Source organism: Trifolium pratense, linkage group LG1 (genome assembly GCF_020283565.1).
Source record: "Trifolium pratense cultivar HEN17-A07 linkage group LG1, ARS_RC_1.1, whole genome shotgun sequence".
In the NCBI taxonomy this organism is placed as follows: domain Eukaryota; kingdom Viridiplantae; phylum Streptophyta; class Magnoliopsida; order Fabales; family Fabaceae; genus Trifolium; species Trifolium pratense.
This window is the reverse complement of record NC_060059.1, coordinates 50,124,364-50,138,856: the sequence shown is the minus strand read 5'-3', so window position 1 is coordinate 50,138,856 and position 14,493 is coordinate 50,124,364. Positions and strand designations below refer to the sequence as shown.

The following is a 14,493-nucleotide window of genomic DNA, read 5'->3' as shown; positions in this document are numbered from 1 at the left end:
GGTCCATACTAAATGACTTTTTGATCATTTCACACACCTTAAAGATGCATAAGAATTGTCCCCATGAGCTTAGCTCAATTGGTTGGGACATCAGCATTTTATATGCAGGAGCCAGGGTTCGAACCCTGGACACTCCACTTATCCATCTTTAAAGGTGGAATTTCAAGCCACTAGGCTACCTGACCAAAAAAAAAAAAAAAAAAGATGCATAAGAATTTTACTCGGTTGGTCCACCGTGGGCAAGTGTCAAGTGATCAATACTATTATAACGAATACGAATTTTATAAAATGTAGAATTATATTAAAAGTTTATAATATCATCGGTCCAATTTATTTTTTAAGAACATTGGTCCAATTAACTATTCTTAGTTTGGACAAATGGTGTGTGACTTCTTCGAGAGGGTGTTCTTTATTTTAGAACCGTGTACTTATTTGAACAAATGGTTATTGCAACTACTTTAAGCTCATTTGAAGGGGTGTTCTATAAATTGAAATTGAAAATTTTGAAAGAGTAACAATTGAACCCCAATTCTTTTGACTCTATGCCACTTCAATGGGTGTGTGTTTTTCAATGAGTTATTCATTTCACCTAATTGAAAGGCCTATTGTTCCTAAAACATGATCTTAATGAAATATTTTGTAATCAGTTATTGAACCGATTTTAAAAGTCCTTACATTCTAGTACATTGAGATCTCATAAAAAGCATTTATTTCGCTTCTCATTTGGGAGACCATAAAAAATAATAAAGTAAATTTCATCTCTAGAGTTGTCAAAACGAATAAACCAGCAATCATAAAACCAGCCAATTGTTTGCATAAACCAGCTATCATAAAATCACCCAATTGTTTGCATAAACCAGCTATCATAAAATCACCCAATTGTTTTGGAATGTCTTAGGAGGGGTCCACACGAGACATTTGACAAAGAATTATTGAATGAATGTAAACTTCTAGTTGTCAACATGTGATTAGGGTTACTAAGGGATAAGGGTTATATATGCCTAAAACAGGTATGCTATAATAGACTTTGGGTTTTATTAGATGGAGCAAAAAACACTGTTAAAATATGGGCTCTAAAAATGAAGCATGAATACGGTCATATGTGAGTTGTTGGCGGTGGCGGAACTAGGATAATTTTTTGGGGAGGACCATGTTTGATAAAAAAAAATAGTTACTTTTTTTACTTTTAATCCCCATCCCATTTTAGGGTTGATCTTAATAACATAACATTAATAATTTTTATTAATAAATTAAAATTATATTATCCAAAGTTCCCAAATAAACATCACAAACCAAAATTCCTTCTATCCATAATTCAAACTATACCCGGCCTTCAGTGGCTCCGCCCCCGATTGTTGGCTAAATGTGTTGACCCTTATTTAAACATTCAGTTTTTTTCACCAAAACCAAGAAAAAATATTACTCGATTGGAATTCCCGTCTTGCATGTATGAAATCTTCCTTGAAATTGAGGTTTTGGAAGTCAATAAGCTAAGTTTTTAGGTGTTTGAATTGGATTACCTAGAATATTCAATTACTACCCAAAAGTTTCCTTGCTTCAACAACCCATTCAACTATACTGATTCATCTCAATATTGTTACCAAATGTTGCTATGGCTGTTATATATTAGAGTATATGAACTCTTGGATTAATAGTGTAATCAAAAGTGTAATGCCTAGATCAAGTTGTGTAACTGCCTAGATTAAGTTGTTAGAAGTTAGTTTTACTTTGCTGACTTGGCACTATGATTAGTTAAGAAGTTATCTTAGGTGGCATTGCCAACTGTACAAAATCAGAGCTCTATATATAAGAGTCTCAGATTATTGTAAAAGTATCTTCTTGTAATTTTGAGAAACAAAAGAAGTTCAATAATGATAAGAGTTTAGTTTCCTAACATTATATAAGACAGGACCACACGTGTATCATTGGTAGTGTGAGTTCAAAAACAGATAACATGGTCAAAGAAAATCATTTTTGGTGGCATGTGGTTAATTATTTCAATTTGGAGCTCAATCCATGCCCAGCTTTCATTCAAAGTAATATATATATATATATATATATGTATATATATATATATATATATATATATATATATATATATATAGAACAGAGATTTGGGATTTAGGGACTCTGTACTATCATTTTTGTTTATGGCCACATCATTAATTCATTTGTCTAACAAATATGCCAAACCATTTGTCTAAAATAAGTGTCACGTCAGCTTTTTAAAAAGTTAACATCTGGTTTTAACGTTAGGACAAAACTGGCTAACGGATTGTAGAGTTAGGGACTTTTTTTGTAACCAAAATGGTTGTTTCCCCTTGAAATAATTTTGTTTCGGGATGGACTAAAGTCCCATCCGCGTGTTTTATTGGGTCACCTGGCCCATAAGTAACAACGTAGAATATACGATGGACACGAGTGGATTACTGATAATTTACGCTGAACTAGGACACGTAGACCGTTTGTCGCTGTTGCCCTGTCATCAAACAACACCTGTGACAATGGCAGAAGACAGAATAATATTCTGGGTCTTTACAATCAGTTGAGAATTACACCTCTATGAAGCACTCAAATATAGCACTTGGACCACTCGGCTCTGGCACTTGGCTCTGGCACCATAGTAAAAAGAAAAGAAAATTCATAAATGGAGTGAAAAGAGATGGATTTCGAAAGTTCAGAAATCTGATGTGAAAATAACGAGAAGCGGACTATTCTCTATAAAGAGAAAGTTTGAAAGTGAAAGAGAGAAAAAAGAGGAGAAATAGATTTGAAGAGCCTCTCCCACGATCAGATGGAGACGTTCCGCAAATTCGAATTAGTGGGAGAAGAAAGCGTGGAATGGAATGAATATGGACTCACATTGCAAGGAGTATTCGTTGGTCAGATGCACAAAGCAAAACGTTCTCAATTAAAAAAAATTGATAGGAACACATTTAATATTTAAAATAATTATATTATTAAATTATTTTTTTCAATTTTGGGCACTAAAACTAAAAGATTAATACATCACCCCAAGCCCAACCCGACTAAATCGACCTAAAAAGGCAACACGCGTGATGGTTAAGAGTTGTGTGTCGTCCTTATTTACAAAATTGGATATTCCTTGGAGGACACCTCTGTTGGAAGGAAGTTTTAATAGGTGGAGAAAGTGTTTAAGTATTTGAGAGAGGATATGAAACTTGTTGGAAGGGAATGCTACTTATATTATTGAGTGTTTGTAATTTTTGGCTTGGTTTACAAATGACTACCTCTCCCCTATTTATAGTCTTCAAGGGAGAGTTCTACATACTCCTAGAGACTCTTCTACATACTTCTAAGAGAGAGTTCTACAAACTTCTTTATACTTCTACATACATTTTCTACTATGACTTCTACTTATTTCTACATATCTCTAGAACATTCTTTAGACATACTACTTATTACTAAATTTGGGCTTAAACTTCCTAAGGCCCAAAACTAACAAACCCAAAATCAATTTACATATTCAACACCCCCCCCCCCCCCCCCCCCTTAAACTTGATTTTGCTACTCCAAGTAAATATCTTAATTTGACAAAGTGTTCACGCTTGAGAGGCTTGGTGAAGATATCAGCTACTTGGTCATCTGTCTTCACGTACTCCAACTTCACATCGTTGTTAGAGACACACTCTCTAATATAGTGATAGCGTGTGTCAATGTGTTTACTTCGATCATGGAAGACTGGGTTCTTTGCCAAAGCTATTGCTGACTTGTTGTCCACGAATATCTTGGTCGGCTCCTTTTGTGGCAGACTTAACTCCTTTAACAGGTTTCGCAACCAGATTGCATGACAAACACATGAAGTGGCCGCCACGTACTCCGCCTCACATGTGGAAAGAGTGACAATCAGTTGTTTCTTTGACATCCATGTGAAAGCTGTGTTTCCAATGTAGTAAACAAAGCCGCTTGTGCTTTTTCGGTCATCCACGTCTCCTCCCCAGTCACTATCGCTATATCCAACGAGCTTGTAATCATCAGAAACAGAGTAGTACAAGCCTAAGTTTGTTGTACCTTTGATGTAGCGAAGAATCCTCTTTGCTGCCTTCAGATGAGTTGTTGTTGGATGCTCCATGTATCGACTTACAACTCCGACGGCATACAAGATGTCAGGCCTCGTGCATGTTAAATATCGTAAGCTTCCAACCAAGCTCTTAAAGAGTGATGGATCCACTGTTTCACCTTCCTCGTGCTTTGATAGCTTGATTCCACATTCCATTGGCGTGCTAACTGGGTTTGCATCATCCATCTTGAACTTCTTGAGTACCTCATTAGCATAACCTTCCTGAGTGATTAGGATTTCATGATCCTCTTGTTTCACTTCAATGCCGAGATAGTAAGACATTAATCCAATATCGGTCATCTCGAACTCCTTTGTCATCTCTTTCTTGAACTCTTCAAACATGGTTGAATTGTTCCCCGTGAAGATCAAGTCATCTACATATAAGCACACAATCAAAATATCTCCGCCTTGCGCTTTGATATAGAGTGCGTGCTCATATGGGCATTTGATGAAGTTCTTATCTTGAAAATACTTGTCAATTCGAGCATTCCAAGCTCCTGGGGCTTGTTTCAACCCGTAGAGTGCCTTCTTTAGCTTCAAGACATTTTCTTCTTCTCCTTTAACTTCGTAGCCTGGTGGTTGCTCAATGTAGATTTCTTCGTCAAGGACCCCATTTAAGAAGGCTGACTTGACATCCATTTGATGTATCTTCCACTTGTTTTGAGCTGCCAATGAAATGATTAGTCTAACAGTTTCTAATCGAGCAACTGGAGCGAATACCTCGTCATAGTCAATGCCGGCTCTTTGACTGCATCCTTTTGCCACCAATCTTGCCTTGTATCTTTCAACTTCTCCTTTGGAGTTTTTCTTTGCTTTATACACCCACTTTACACCTATCGCCTTGTGCCCTTTTGGAAGTGAGGCTAACTCCCATGTTTCATTCTTCTTTATCGCCTTGATCTCTTCGTCCATGGAAGTTCTCTAAGTCTTCTTCTCGAATGCTTCTTGGAAGTTCATGGGCTCGTAATCCGCAAATAGACAGAAAAGAGTAAGATTGTCTTGATTTTCGGTTACCTCGTAAATCTCTTGCAAACTTCTAAAGTGAGGAGTCTTTTCACTTGAGCTTTCTCCTTCTTCAGAACTCGGGGTTGGTGAAGCCGGCGGAGTAGCAAGATCTTCTCTTGATTCCTCTGGTTCCACATCATCTTCTTCAAATTGTGGAAAGAAGTTGTAGTCCTCATTACTCGTTTTCCAATCCCACTCTCGTTCTTCATCGAAAATGACATTTCGACTAATGATAGTCTTCCCCGTATCAGGATTAAAGAGCTTATAGCCTTTGGAGTTGGCGTCGTAACCAATGAAGATGTACTTTTCACTTTTGTCATGTAGTTTGCTTCTTTTCTCGTCCGGTATATGAGCGTTAGCTATGCTTCCAAAGACTCTTAGGTGGGAAATTCCAGGCTTTCTTCCACTCCAGGCTTCTTGTGGTGTTTTTCCCAACACGCTTCTTGTCGGAGAACGGTTTGATAAATAAACCGCGCACGCAACAGCTTCTGCCCACAATTCCTTTGGTAGTCTCTTGCTTTTTAGCATGCTCCTTGCCATCTCAAGGATTGTCCTGTTCTTTCTCTCTGCTACTCCATTTTGTTGGGGGGATCTTGGTACCGTCAGTTGTCATCGAATGCCATTGTCTTCACATTACTTCAGGAATTCGTTTGAAGTAAACTCTCCTCCTCGGTCGGATCTTATTGCTTTAATCACGAGGCCACTTTCCTTCTCAACCAGGGCTTTAAACTTTTTGAAGTTTTCAAACACTTCTGATTTCTCCTTCAAAAAGTACACCCATGTTTTTCTTGAAAAATCGTCAATAAAGAGAAGGAAGTAGTTACTCTTACCGAGTGATCTTGGCTTGATCGGACCGCACACATCTGTATGTATGAGCTCCAACGGCTTTTGCGCTCTTGAGCTTGACTCCTTAGGGAAGCTCATTTTGAATTGCTTTCCAAGTAAACATCCTTCACATACTTGATTGGGGTGGTTGATGTAAGGCAATCCTCTAACCATTTACTTCTTAGAGAGCAATTCTAATCCTCCAAAATTGAGATGCCCAAATCGAAGATGCCAAAGCCATGACTCTTCTTTGTAGCACATTTTAAGACATTGCGCAACATCATTTTGTATGTTGAGCACGAACATTCTATTTTTTGACATTGACACCTTAGCAATGAACTTGTTTGAATGATCTCTTATAGAAAGATTATTATTCTTCAATTGAATGTCATAAACTTTCTCTAAGAGTTGTCCTAGACTCAAGATGTTGCTCTTCATGTTTGGCACATAGTAAACATTGGAAATAAATTGATGATCCCCATTTTTCAAACGGATGAGAACGTTTCCTTTACCTTTCACTGCCACTTTTGATTCATCTCCAAAAGCCACGTTCCCGTTCACTGATTCGTCTAACTCTACGAACATGCTTCTTCGCCCACACATATGGTTGCTTGCACCGCTATCAAGGTACCATTGATTATCTCCACCTCTTTCATTATCTTTGTGCGCCAACAATAATGTTTCATCTTCTTGGCTTATTTCTTCAACATAGTTGGCCTTCGCTTCAACTCTATGATTGCCAGGAGCTCTACATTCGAAAGCATAATGTCCAAACTTCTCACAATTATAGCATTTAACCCGTGACTTATCGTACCTTGGTTTTGGAGATCCTCTCCCACGACCTCTTGATGAGATTTCTCCTCTTTGGTTGTTGTCATCATTAGGCCTCCAACCTCGTCCGCCTCCATATGCACGACCACGTCCACGTTCTCGAGCGCCACCTCGTCTTTGGTTGCTCCGACCATGTTCTTCTCTAGGTGAATCGAGTCGTGTCTTGAGTACTTGCTCCTCGATATCTTCCTTCTTCTTCTTCTTCTTCTTCTTTTCCTCATAAGCTTGCAACGATCCAAGAAGTTGCCCCATTGTCATGTCCTCTAAATCTTTTGTCTCTTCGATGACAGTGACAATATGCTCAAACTTTGGATCTACCGATCTAAGAACTTTCTCCATGATTCTTACATCATCATACTTCTCTCCGTTTCTTTTTAGATTATTTTAGATTATTAGTAACCGTCAAAACTCTTGAGAAGTAATCATTGATAAATTCACCTTCTTTCATATGCAAAGCTTCAAACTCTCCTCTTAGTGTTTGAAGACGTACCTTCTTTACTTGATTGGCTCCCTTGTAAGAGGTTCGAAGTTTCTCCCATGCTTCTTTAGCCGTCGTTGCTCCCGAGACCTTCTCGAACGTATCTTCATCTAATCCTTGATAGATTAGACAGAGAGCCTTCTTGTCTCTCTTCCTTGAGTCTCTCAAACTATCCTTTTGAGTTTGAGATAAAGTACCTTCATTCTCCGGGATTACAAGGCCTTACTCGATTATCTCCCACACGTCGTGTGCGCCAAGGAGAGCCACCATTCTCATAATCCAATTGTCGTAGTTGCTCTTTGTGAGCATCGGGACATGGAGAGGAACACCATTATTTGCCATCTTTAGGAGGACCTTCAAGCTCTTGATACCACTTTGTTGGAATGAAGTTTTAATAGGTGGAGAAAGTGTTTAAGTATTTGAGAGAGGATATGAAACTTGTTGGAAGGGAATGCTACTTATATTATTGAGTGTTTGTAATTTTTGGCTTGGTTTACAAATGACTACCTCTCCCCTATTTATAGTCTTCAAGGGAGAGTTCTACATACTCCTAGAGACTCTTCTACATACTTCTAAAATAGAGTTCTACAAACTTCTCTATACTTCTACATACATTTTCTACTATGACTTCTACTTATTTCTACATATCTCTAGAACATTCTTTAGACATACTACTTATTACTAAATTTGAGCTTAAACTTCCTAAAGCCCAAAACTAACAAACCCAAAATCAATTTACATATTCAACAACCTCTAGAGACCACCATCCACTATATAAACACAAATAACAAATGAGTTCTTCTCAATGTCGGACTTATCCCACTCTTTTAAATTCACACTTTACTATTTTAAAGTCTCAACTCTCAAGAATTGGTGTTTATTTTTCCAACTTCCGACCCAATTCCCTCCAATTTGCATGCATATTCTAGCAGAATTTGAGCATGAGTGGATTGAAACTCAGGGATTGATTGCTGATGCTCGTACGCTTGTTGAGCATGCACGGGTTGAAACTCAGGTATTGTCTTTTTGACCCGTTTTATGTGTTTTTCTGAATCTATGATAGCGATGATCTTTTTGAATTGATATTCCTGGAATTTTTTACAATTTTTCTGGTTATTCATATGCAAAGAAGAGTGGATAATGAATGACCACTTTTTGACTTGATGTTTTGATACAATTCATGCATGTGACTCTAAGTAACGACACTGCTTAGATATTAAATCATTTCTAAACCAGACATGTTTTGCCAAGAATTCCTTCTCTTGTTTGTAGGAAGAGGCTTTATTACTTCAGTTACTAGATGATTGAGTTTAGTTTATTGCGGCTGTTCATTTATTCCCTTCTTCATTCTGTATTGTTTATACTGAATTGAAATGTTCTGGTTTGCAGATATTGCACTGAACCTTCTGGCACATTTTGGCAGTGCAAGGCAAAAGCTATTGGCTCAGGATCTGAAGGCGCTGACAGTTCTCTGCAAGAACAATACAACAAGGTATGTATCCATATTCTTACATTGGGTTGTTTCTTTATCACTATTCTGCTTTTAGCATTAAAAAATTTATCTGCAATATGAGACTGGAAAACGGAACAAACACAGAAATCTCGAGATTTTAACATCCTCGTTAGTCATCACTCTTAATATCCTCTCTGTTTTTTAACATAATTGGGGCTCTATTTAGATATCCAGATCCTCTCCATTTGCTTAAAGATGATCTTTCTGGATATAGATGCAATGCAACAAGATAAAATGAAAACAAGTGAATTTGATTTTGATTTATTATGCTGTGCAGGACTTAACTCTAAGTTTGGTCATCACAAAAATTTCAAAGTTGGTGACTACTCTAAATCCTCTTTTGGATTGGTCCTCACAAAATTCTCAAATTCGATGATTAATATAAAGAACCCAAATAATATATATTCATCAATACAACAATTTATCAAAAAAATACAATAATATATGTGCATCCGTATATATGCACTTATTTTATTTTAGACAAATAGATAATTAAGTTAAATAAATTAAGATGACATATTTGTTTAGTAGTGGAGTATGTTTAAGTTGATGGGCAGAAAGTGATGGCATAGTCAGGTCTTGCAAAACAAGTGAAAGTGCTGCTCTTATCATCATAAGCATAGCTATAAGCACCGGGACACTGGTTCTTGAAAACCATAGAGTAGTTTGTGGGTGGACATTTTTCTTCAGTGTTGTAATCTCCGCGACAACAATATTGATCTTGATTTAAAGCCAAACAAGCACTCTTACAAGCAATCACACTCCCATCAGAACCTCTCACTTGAAGTTCTGAAGGACACACAACATTGATGTTCCCAGGACAACTTGAGGTTTTGCAGTCACCACTCCCACCTTGTGGCGTTACCGACATGGGGACGTTGAACCCATCAACATTGCTCACATCATAGAAATCCTGTCCACCGTTTGATGCTACCGTTATTTCAACCAATGTTGCTGGCGGGATTGCGCCAGCACCATTGCAACCCACTTGACCGGAAGCACAATCGGCTGTGGCACAGCTGAACCTTCCATTGTTATTGGAGCATCCTGTTCTACCCCAAAATCGACCCGACCATGGTGATGGAAGGTCCACTGAAATTGTTGCTCCAGGTCCTAACTCAAAACCTGTCGTTGATAGTTGAGGTTTTTGGTCTCCGGTTAACGTTCCTGGCCAAACATTGTATTCACATCTATTTGTGAATGTGACCTTAGCTCCTCCAACCACCGCATAGAAGAGGAATGCAAAGCTAAGGCAGAGAGAAACACGGGTGCTTGTCATTTTGGATATATGGTTTAATTATTGTTTTGGAGGCTTAATTAATTGTGAATGATGGTTTGGTTTTTCGATTGTAGTTTTAGTTTGAGGGTGATTGATTTGATGAAGTTGATCTATGTTTCTTGAGTTATATATAGGCTTCGAGTATTGAATTGAATATTCAACGAATGGGATTTATGTACTTAGTTTAGTTCAGTTTGGTCAATAAAAGAAGAGCAGCTATATACTATACTTGTAATAATTTGGAACAATTCTTGGGAGTATTTAATTTAGCCTCCGTCATTGGAAATAAATGTCTCAATCAAATCTTACGTCGTAGTACTATATACTTGGTCCGCGGTGTCTATTTTTAGTTATCCAGCATGAAAAATAAGAAATTTTAATAATTAACGCAATATTCTAAAAAAAAAAATTAAGTTTTTTTTGGTAAATGTAACACCCAAACCCATTATTTATATATTTCTACCTTTAGTAAAATCTTTTTCAAAATACGCAACGGAAAATCACATAAAAGAGAGTTAGATAACATACTCAAATTATACAAGTGTAAGTAAATGGTACTTAAACACTTCTTCACAAAAACATGCATAATCATACATTATACATATACATCACCATCATTCATGCATATTCATATATCATGCATATACTTCATTTATCACCTAATCAAACATCCACAAAATACACCAAACATATAGTTTCACGTCGTCTCGGACAATACCAAAACATCAACAAATACATTGTTCAGATTATGGTCATGACGGACCCTACGTTGTTCAATTTATAGTCATGACGGACTCTGCGTTGTTCATTTTATAGTCATGACGGACTCTGCGTTGTTCATTTTATAGTCATGACGGACTCTGCTCCTCACATACGGATTAACAATCAACATTACCAAGTATGTGTCAAACATCATTTATCATAAATGCACACATAATCCCTAATGCAATCTAATGCTTCACATTCATGCTATGTCCTCTAGACACCTCTAATGCATGTGGTACCATCTTCTTTATCAGGGTATTTCACCTCCGATATCCTTCTTTATCAAACAATATAGTTCGATATCCTTCTTTATTGGACAAGCCAATATCCCTAAATATTCATGATGCATGCACTCAACACTCATGAATATATTCATCAACAATTTTGGCATATAGCCCGTCAACAATAACGTGGAACACTATCCAACGTCCGTCTTTATTAAGATAATCAATACCTTAATATCCGTCTTTATCGAATAACATAATTCGATATACTTCTTTATTAGAATAACATAATTCTAATATCCTTCTTTATTAAGTTGATTAACACCTTAATATACTTCATTTATTCTTCATACATGATTAACAATCATTATAAGCATCAACAAGCATCAACAATCATCAACAATCATCAACAATCATGTAAGAATAAGACACTGATTCAAAACTACATGCAAAGGAAGATCACAGATGAAAAACTGGTGCAAACTGCAGTATTTACGCCCGGGGCGGAAATATTTACGCCTGGGGCGGAACTTTACGCCTGAGGCGGAAATGTTTACGCCTGGGGCGGAAAAACATCAGAAAGGATGGCTGCTCACTGCTCTGCCGTTTCAGGCGGAAATTATTGGACAGCCTCTCATTGCAACGATCATAACTTGGGCTACGAAAGTCCAATGGAGACGCACATATACTCGTTGGAAAGCTAACAAACAGGGCTACAACTTTTATGTTGACCACTAAAACCAGTTCACAACGAAAAGAGGTCAAAATTGCACGTAAAGGTTCAGACCTCATAGATAACAATTTTCTACATTTCTCATTTCAAACTCTAAACTCTCAAGATTCTCACATAAACCATTTTTCATGTTATAAACCCCAAATAAGTTCATATTCAAGCAAAACAAACATATCTAAACACAAAAGGACGGTTCATTTCTCAGATCTACGCCATAAACATCGAAAAAGTAAAGATTGACACTTTTTCATCAAAACTCTCAAGAACACAAAGTTCTTGAGTTTAATCCATTAGAAAGCTCGTTTTAACCATTATTTCCGTTCATTAATCATGTTACAAGCATGTTAAACATATCAAGAACCTTAGGAACGATTTCCATCAAGAAAATCCGTTCTAAGCTAAAACGAAAATGGGGTGGAGGAAGTTCGGGTGAGGAGAAATCGACATTCTCCCCTTCCTCGGATCACCCACGAATATGAAATCTACTCTCTTACCTGGATTCGAAGAAAACACGACGAAGATCTCGAATCCCTAGCTCTCCCCTTGCTCTAGCTCCCAAGCTCTCCTCTTCTCCTCTCAAGAACACAAGAACCATGAGAAAATGAATTTCTCTCTCTCTTCCTTGCCCTTAATGGGCGCCCCCTCACACACACTCAAGGCCCATTGGGCCTCAAGCCCAATTGGCTTGGCCCAATAACGCGTTAACTCACTCTACTCGCTTAATAACTAAAGTATTCGATAAATAACTCAAGTTATTAACTTAATTAAAATGCCATGTTAAATAAAATATTTTAACACATAAAAATAATAATATGAAAATTGGGTCGTTACAGTAAACATTATGGTACTAAAAAAAAATTGACGCGGTATTCTAAAATTTTTGTTGACCTTTTTTCTGCTATGATTTGCGAATTAAATATTGGAGAATGCTAAGCATCATGCGTAAGGTACTCTTTAAGCACTTTAAATTGTATGATTTTGCGAAATGTTTATAGAAATGTGTGAAGTCAATGTATTGAAAATTAAAATGTTTAACTTTATGAATAAATACTTTTTTTAAATGAAATGTTTAAAGCAATGTTTTAAGAACCGGACCGGCCGGTTCGACCGGTTCGACCATGAACCGGGTATGGTACCGGTCCGGATGAAAGTCCAGAACCGCTAGTCCTCTAAACCGGAGAAAAACCGCGTGATGTTTGTAGCCTTGTTTCATGTTTCTTGTGTTCCTGTTAGTCATTAACAGGTATTTGTAACTGTTATCCACTTGGGTACTTCTTGTGCGCCTATGTTAAATTTATGGGGCCAAAAGTATATTTAGCCAAAAAAATTCAAATTTTATTTTCCGACAATTTTTAATTATATATAATATTGAACCAGACAAAATATCAGGGTATTATTCATCCAAGGCCCATTAAGATAGAAGGTTTGGTCAAGATATTTTCCTTGAACACTAGAAGGGATAGGGACGTACCCGGTCAAAACCCTAAGGTTACATCCACCCCAAGGCAAGAAAATCTCACCTTGAGTTGTTATTCTTGGGCCTATATATGCCCCCTTCCTAGCTCAGCAAGATCTTCACATTCTACATATTCACCTACTCTCAGACTTGGACCTAGAACACAATCTAGCTAAGAAATCTTTTCAGGAACATTTGGTGCCCATCGTGGGGCCGCGGTAAATAATTCCCGACCGTACCACATAAGACTAGACCATTCTATAGTGATTCAATGGCATGAGATCATCCTAACCACGGTGGTGGATCTACAGTCACACTTCCGGCCAAGGTTAAAGGTAACTTGGTCACGTCGTCTCCAGGCCAAGGTTGAAGGTATGGAACAAGGGCGTGCAGAGGAGTTGGAATCAGACGAAGACGAAATCAAGATTCTAAACCGTTAGCACAGGAGTTTTGGGACGTTTAGGTCCCAAAGAATAGTCATTAAGTTTTTTCCTAAAAAAGATTCTCAACAGTTGGCACAGGAGTTGTGGGACGCCCCCCTTTCTTGTGTTTTTCTAACCGTCAACAGTCATTAAGTTTTTTCCTATTCAAAACATAATTATATACATTAGGCATTTCTATTAGGCCTAAGATAAAAGTTTTTTATTTTTGAATTATTACAACGAATAATAGATGAACCAATCATGAGCACAATTCAGCAAACCCGTTTACAGAAATTGCAAGAAAAGATGATGTGTGAACATTTTCATGAACCAACCACGTGTCAAAAAGTTGACAAATGGACGACCGTCAACACGGAAACGAATCCACGTATCATCAACTTTCAGCAACGAACACCAACAATCAACAATAGTCCTTATGATCCTAAGGGTGTGTTTGATTTGTTAAATGGTAAGTACTGGACAGAACAGTACAAGACAGAACAGCACAACACATGACAGAACAGCACAGAACAAACTTTTGGGATATTGAACATTTTTTTGTCTTATACGATATTTTGTTAATAAAATGGTATTTTGGCATTTTAGACAACTTGTACTGCGGACAAAAAGTTGTGCTGTGGTTTAGTGAGGGACAAAAAAATCTGTTTTTGTCCTGTCCATTGCCTCCCAGTTTGTCCAGTTCCTGAAACAGTTTTACAATCAAACACAGTACAACTACAGTTGTCCTGTCCAGTCCCTTATTTTTTAGCAGATCAAACGGACCCTAAGAGTTTGACGTGAAGCTAAGAGTGTGACTCGAATAAGACATGAAGCCTAGATCAGGAATCCAAAATAGAATTAGATTGTGTGAAAATACAAAC

General features: G+C 37.4%; 2 protein-coding genes across 3 annotated transcripts; one reads left to right on the top strand and one right to left on the bottom strand.

Annotated features, from left to right (window-relative positions):
- Positions 1 to 7,924: 7,924 nt before the first annotated feature.
- LOC123883874 (proteasome subunit alpha type-5-like) lies at positions 7,925 to 9,151 on the top strand. 2 transcript variants are annotated; one of them, XM_045932825.1, is made up of 3 exons: positions 7,925 to 8,235; positions 8,610 to 8,712; positions 9,011 to 9,151. In XM_045932825.1, exons 1-3 carry the CDS (start codon positions 8,195 to 8,197, stop codon positions 9,107 to 9,109), a joined length of 243 nt encoding a protein of 80 aa, XP_045788781.1. In that variant the 5' UTR covers positions 7,925 to 8,194; the 3' UTR covers positions 9,110 to 9,151. The 2 variants fall into 2 exon arrangements, with proteins under 2 accessions (XP_045788781.1, XP_045788777.1); XM_045932821.1 differs by having other exon boundaries at positions 7,946 to 8,235; positions 8,644 to 8,712.
- LOC123883867 (thaumatin-like protein 1b) lies at positions 8,662 to 10,221 on the bottom strand. Its single transcript, XM_045932811.1, has one exon. It carries the CDS (start codon positions 10,010 to 10,012, stop codon positions 9,275 to 9,277), a length of 738 nt encoding a protein of 245 aa, XP_045788767.1. The 5' UTR covers positions 10,013 to 10,221; the 3' UTR covers positions 8,662 to 9,274.
- Positions 10,222 to 14,493: the final 4,272 nt, after the last annotated feature.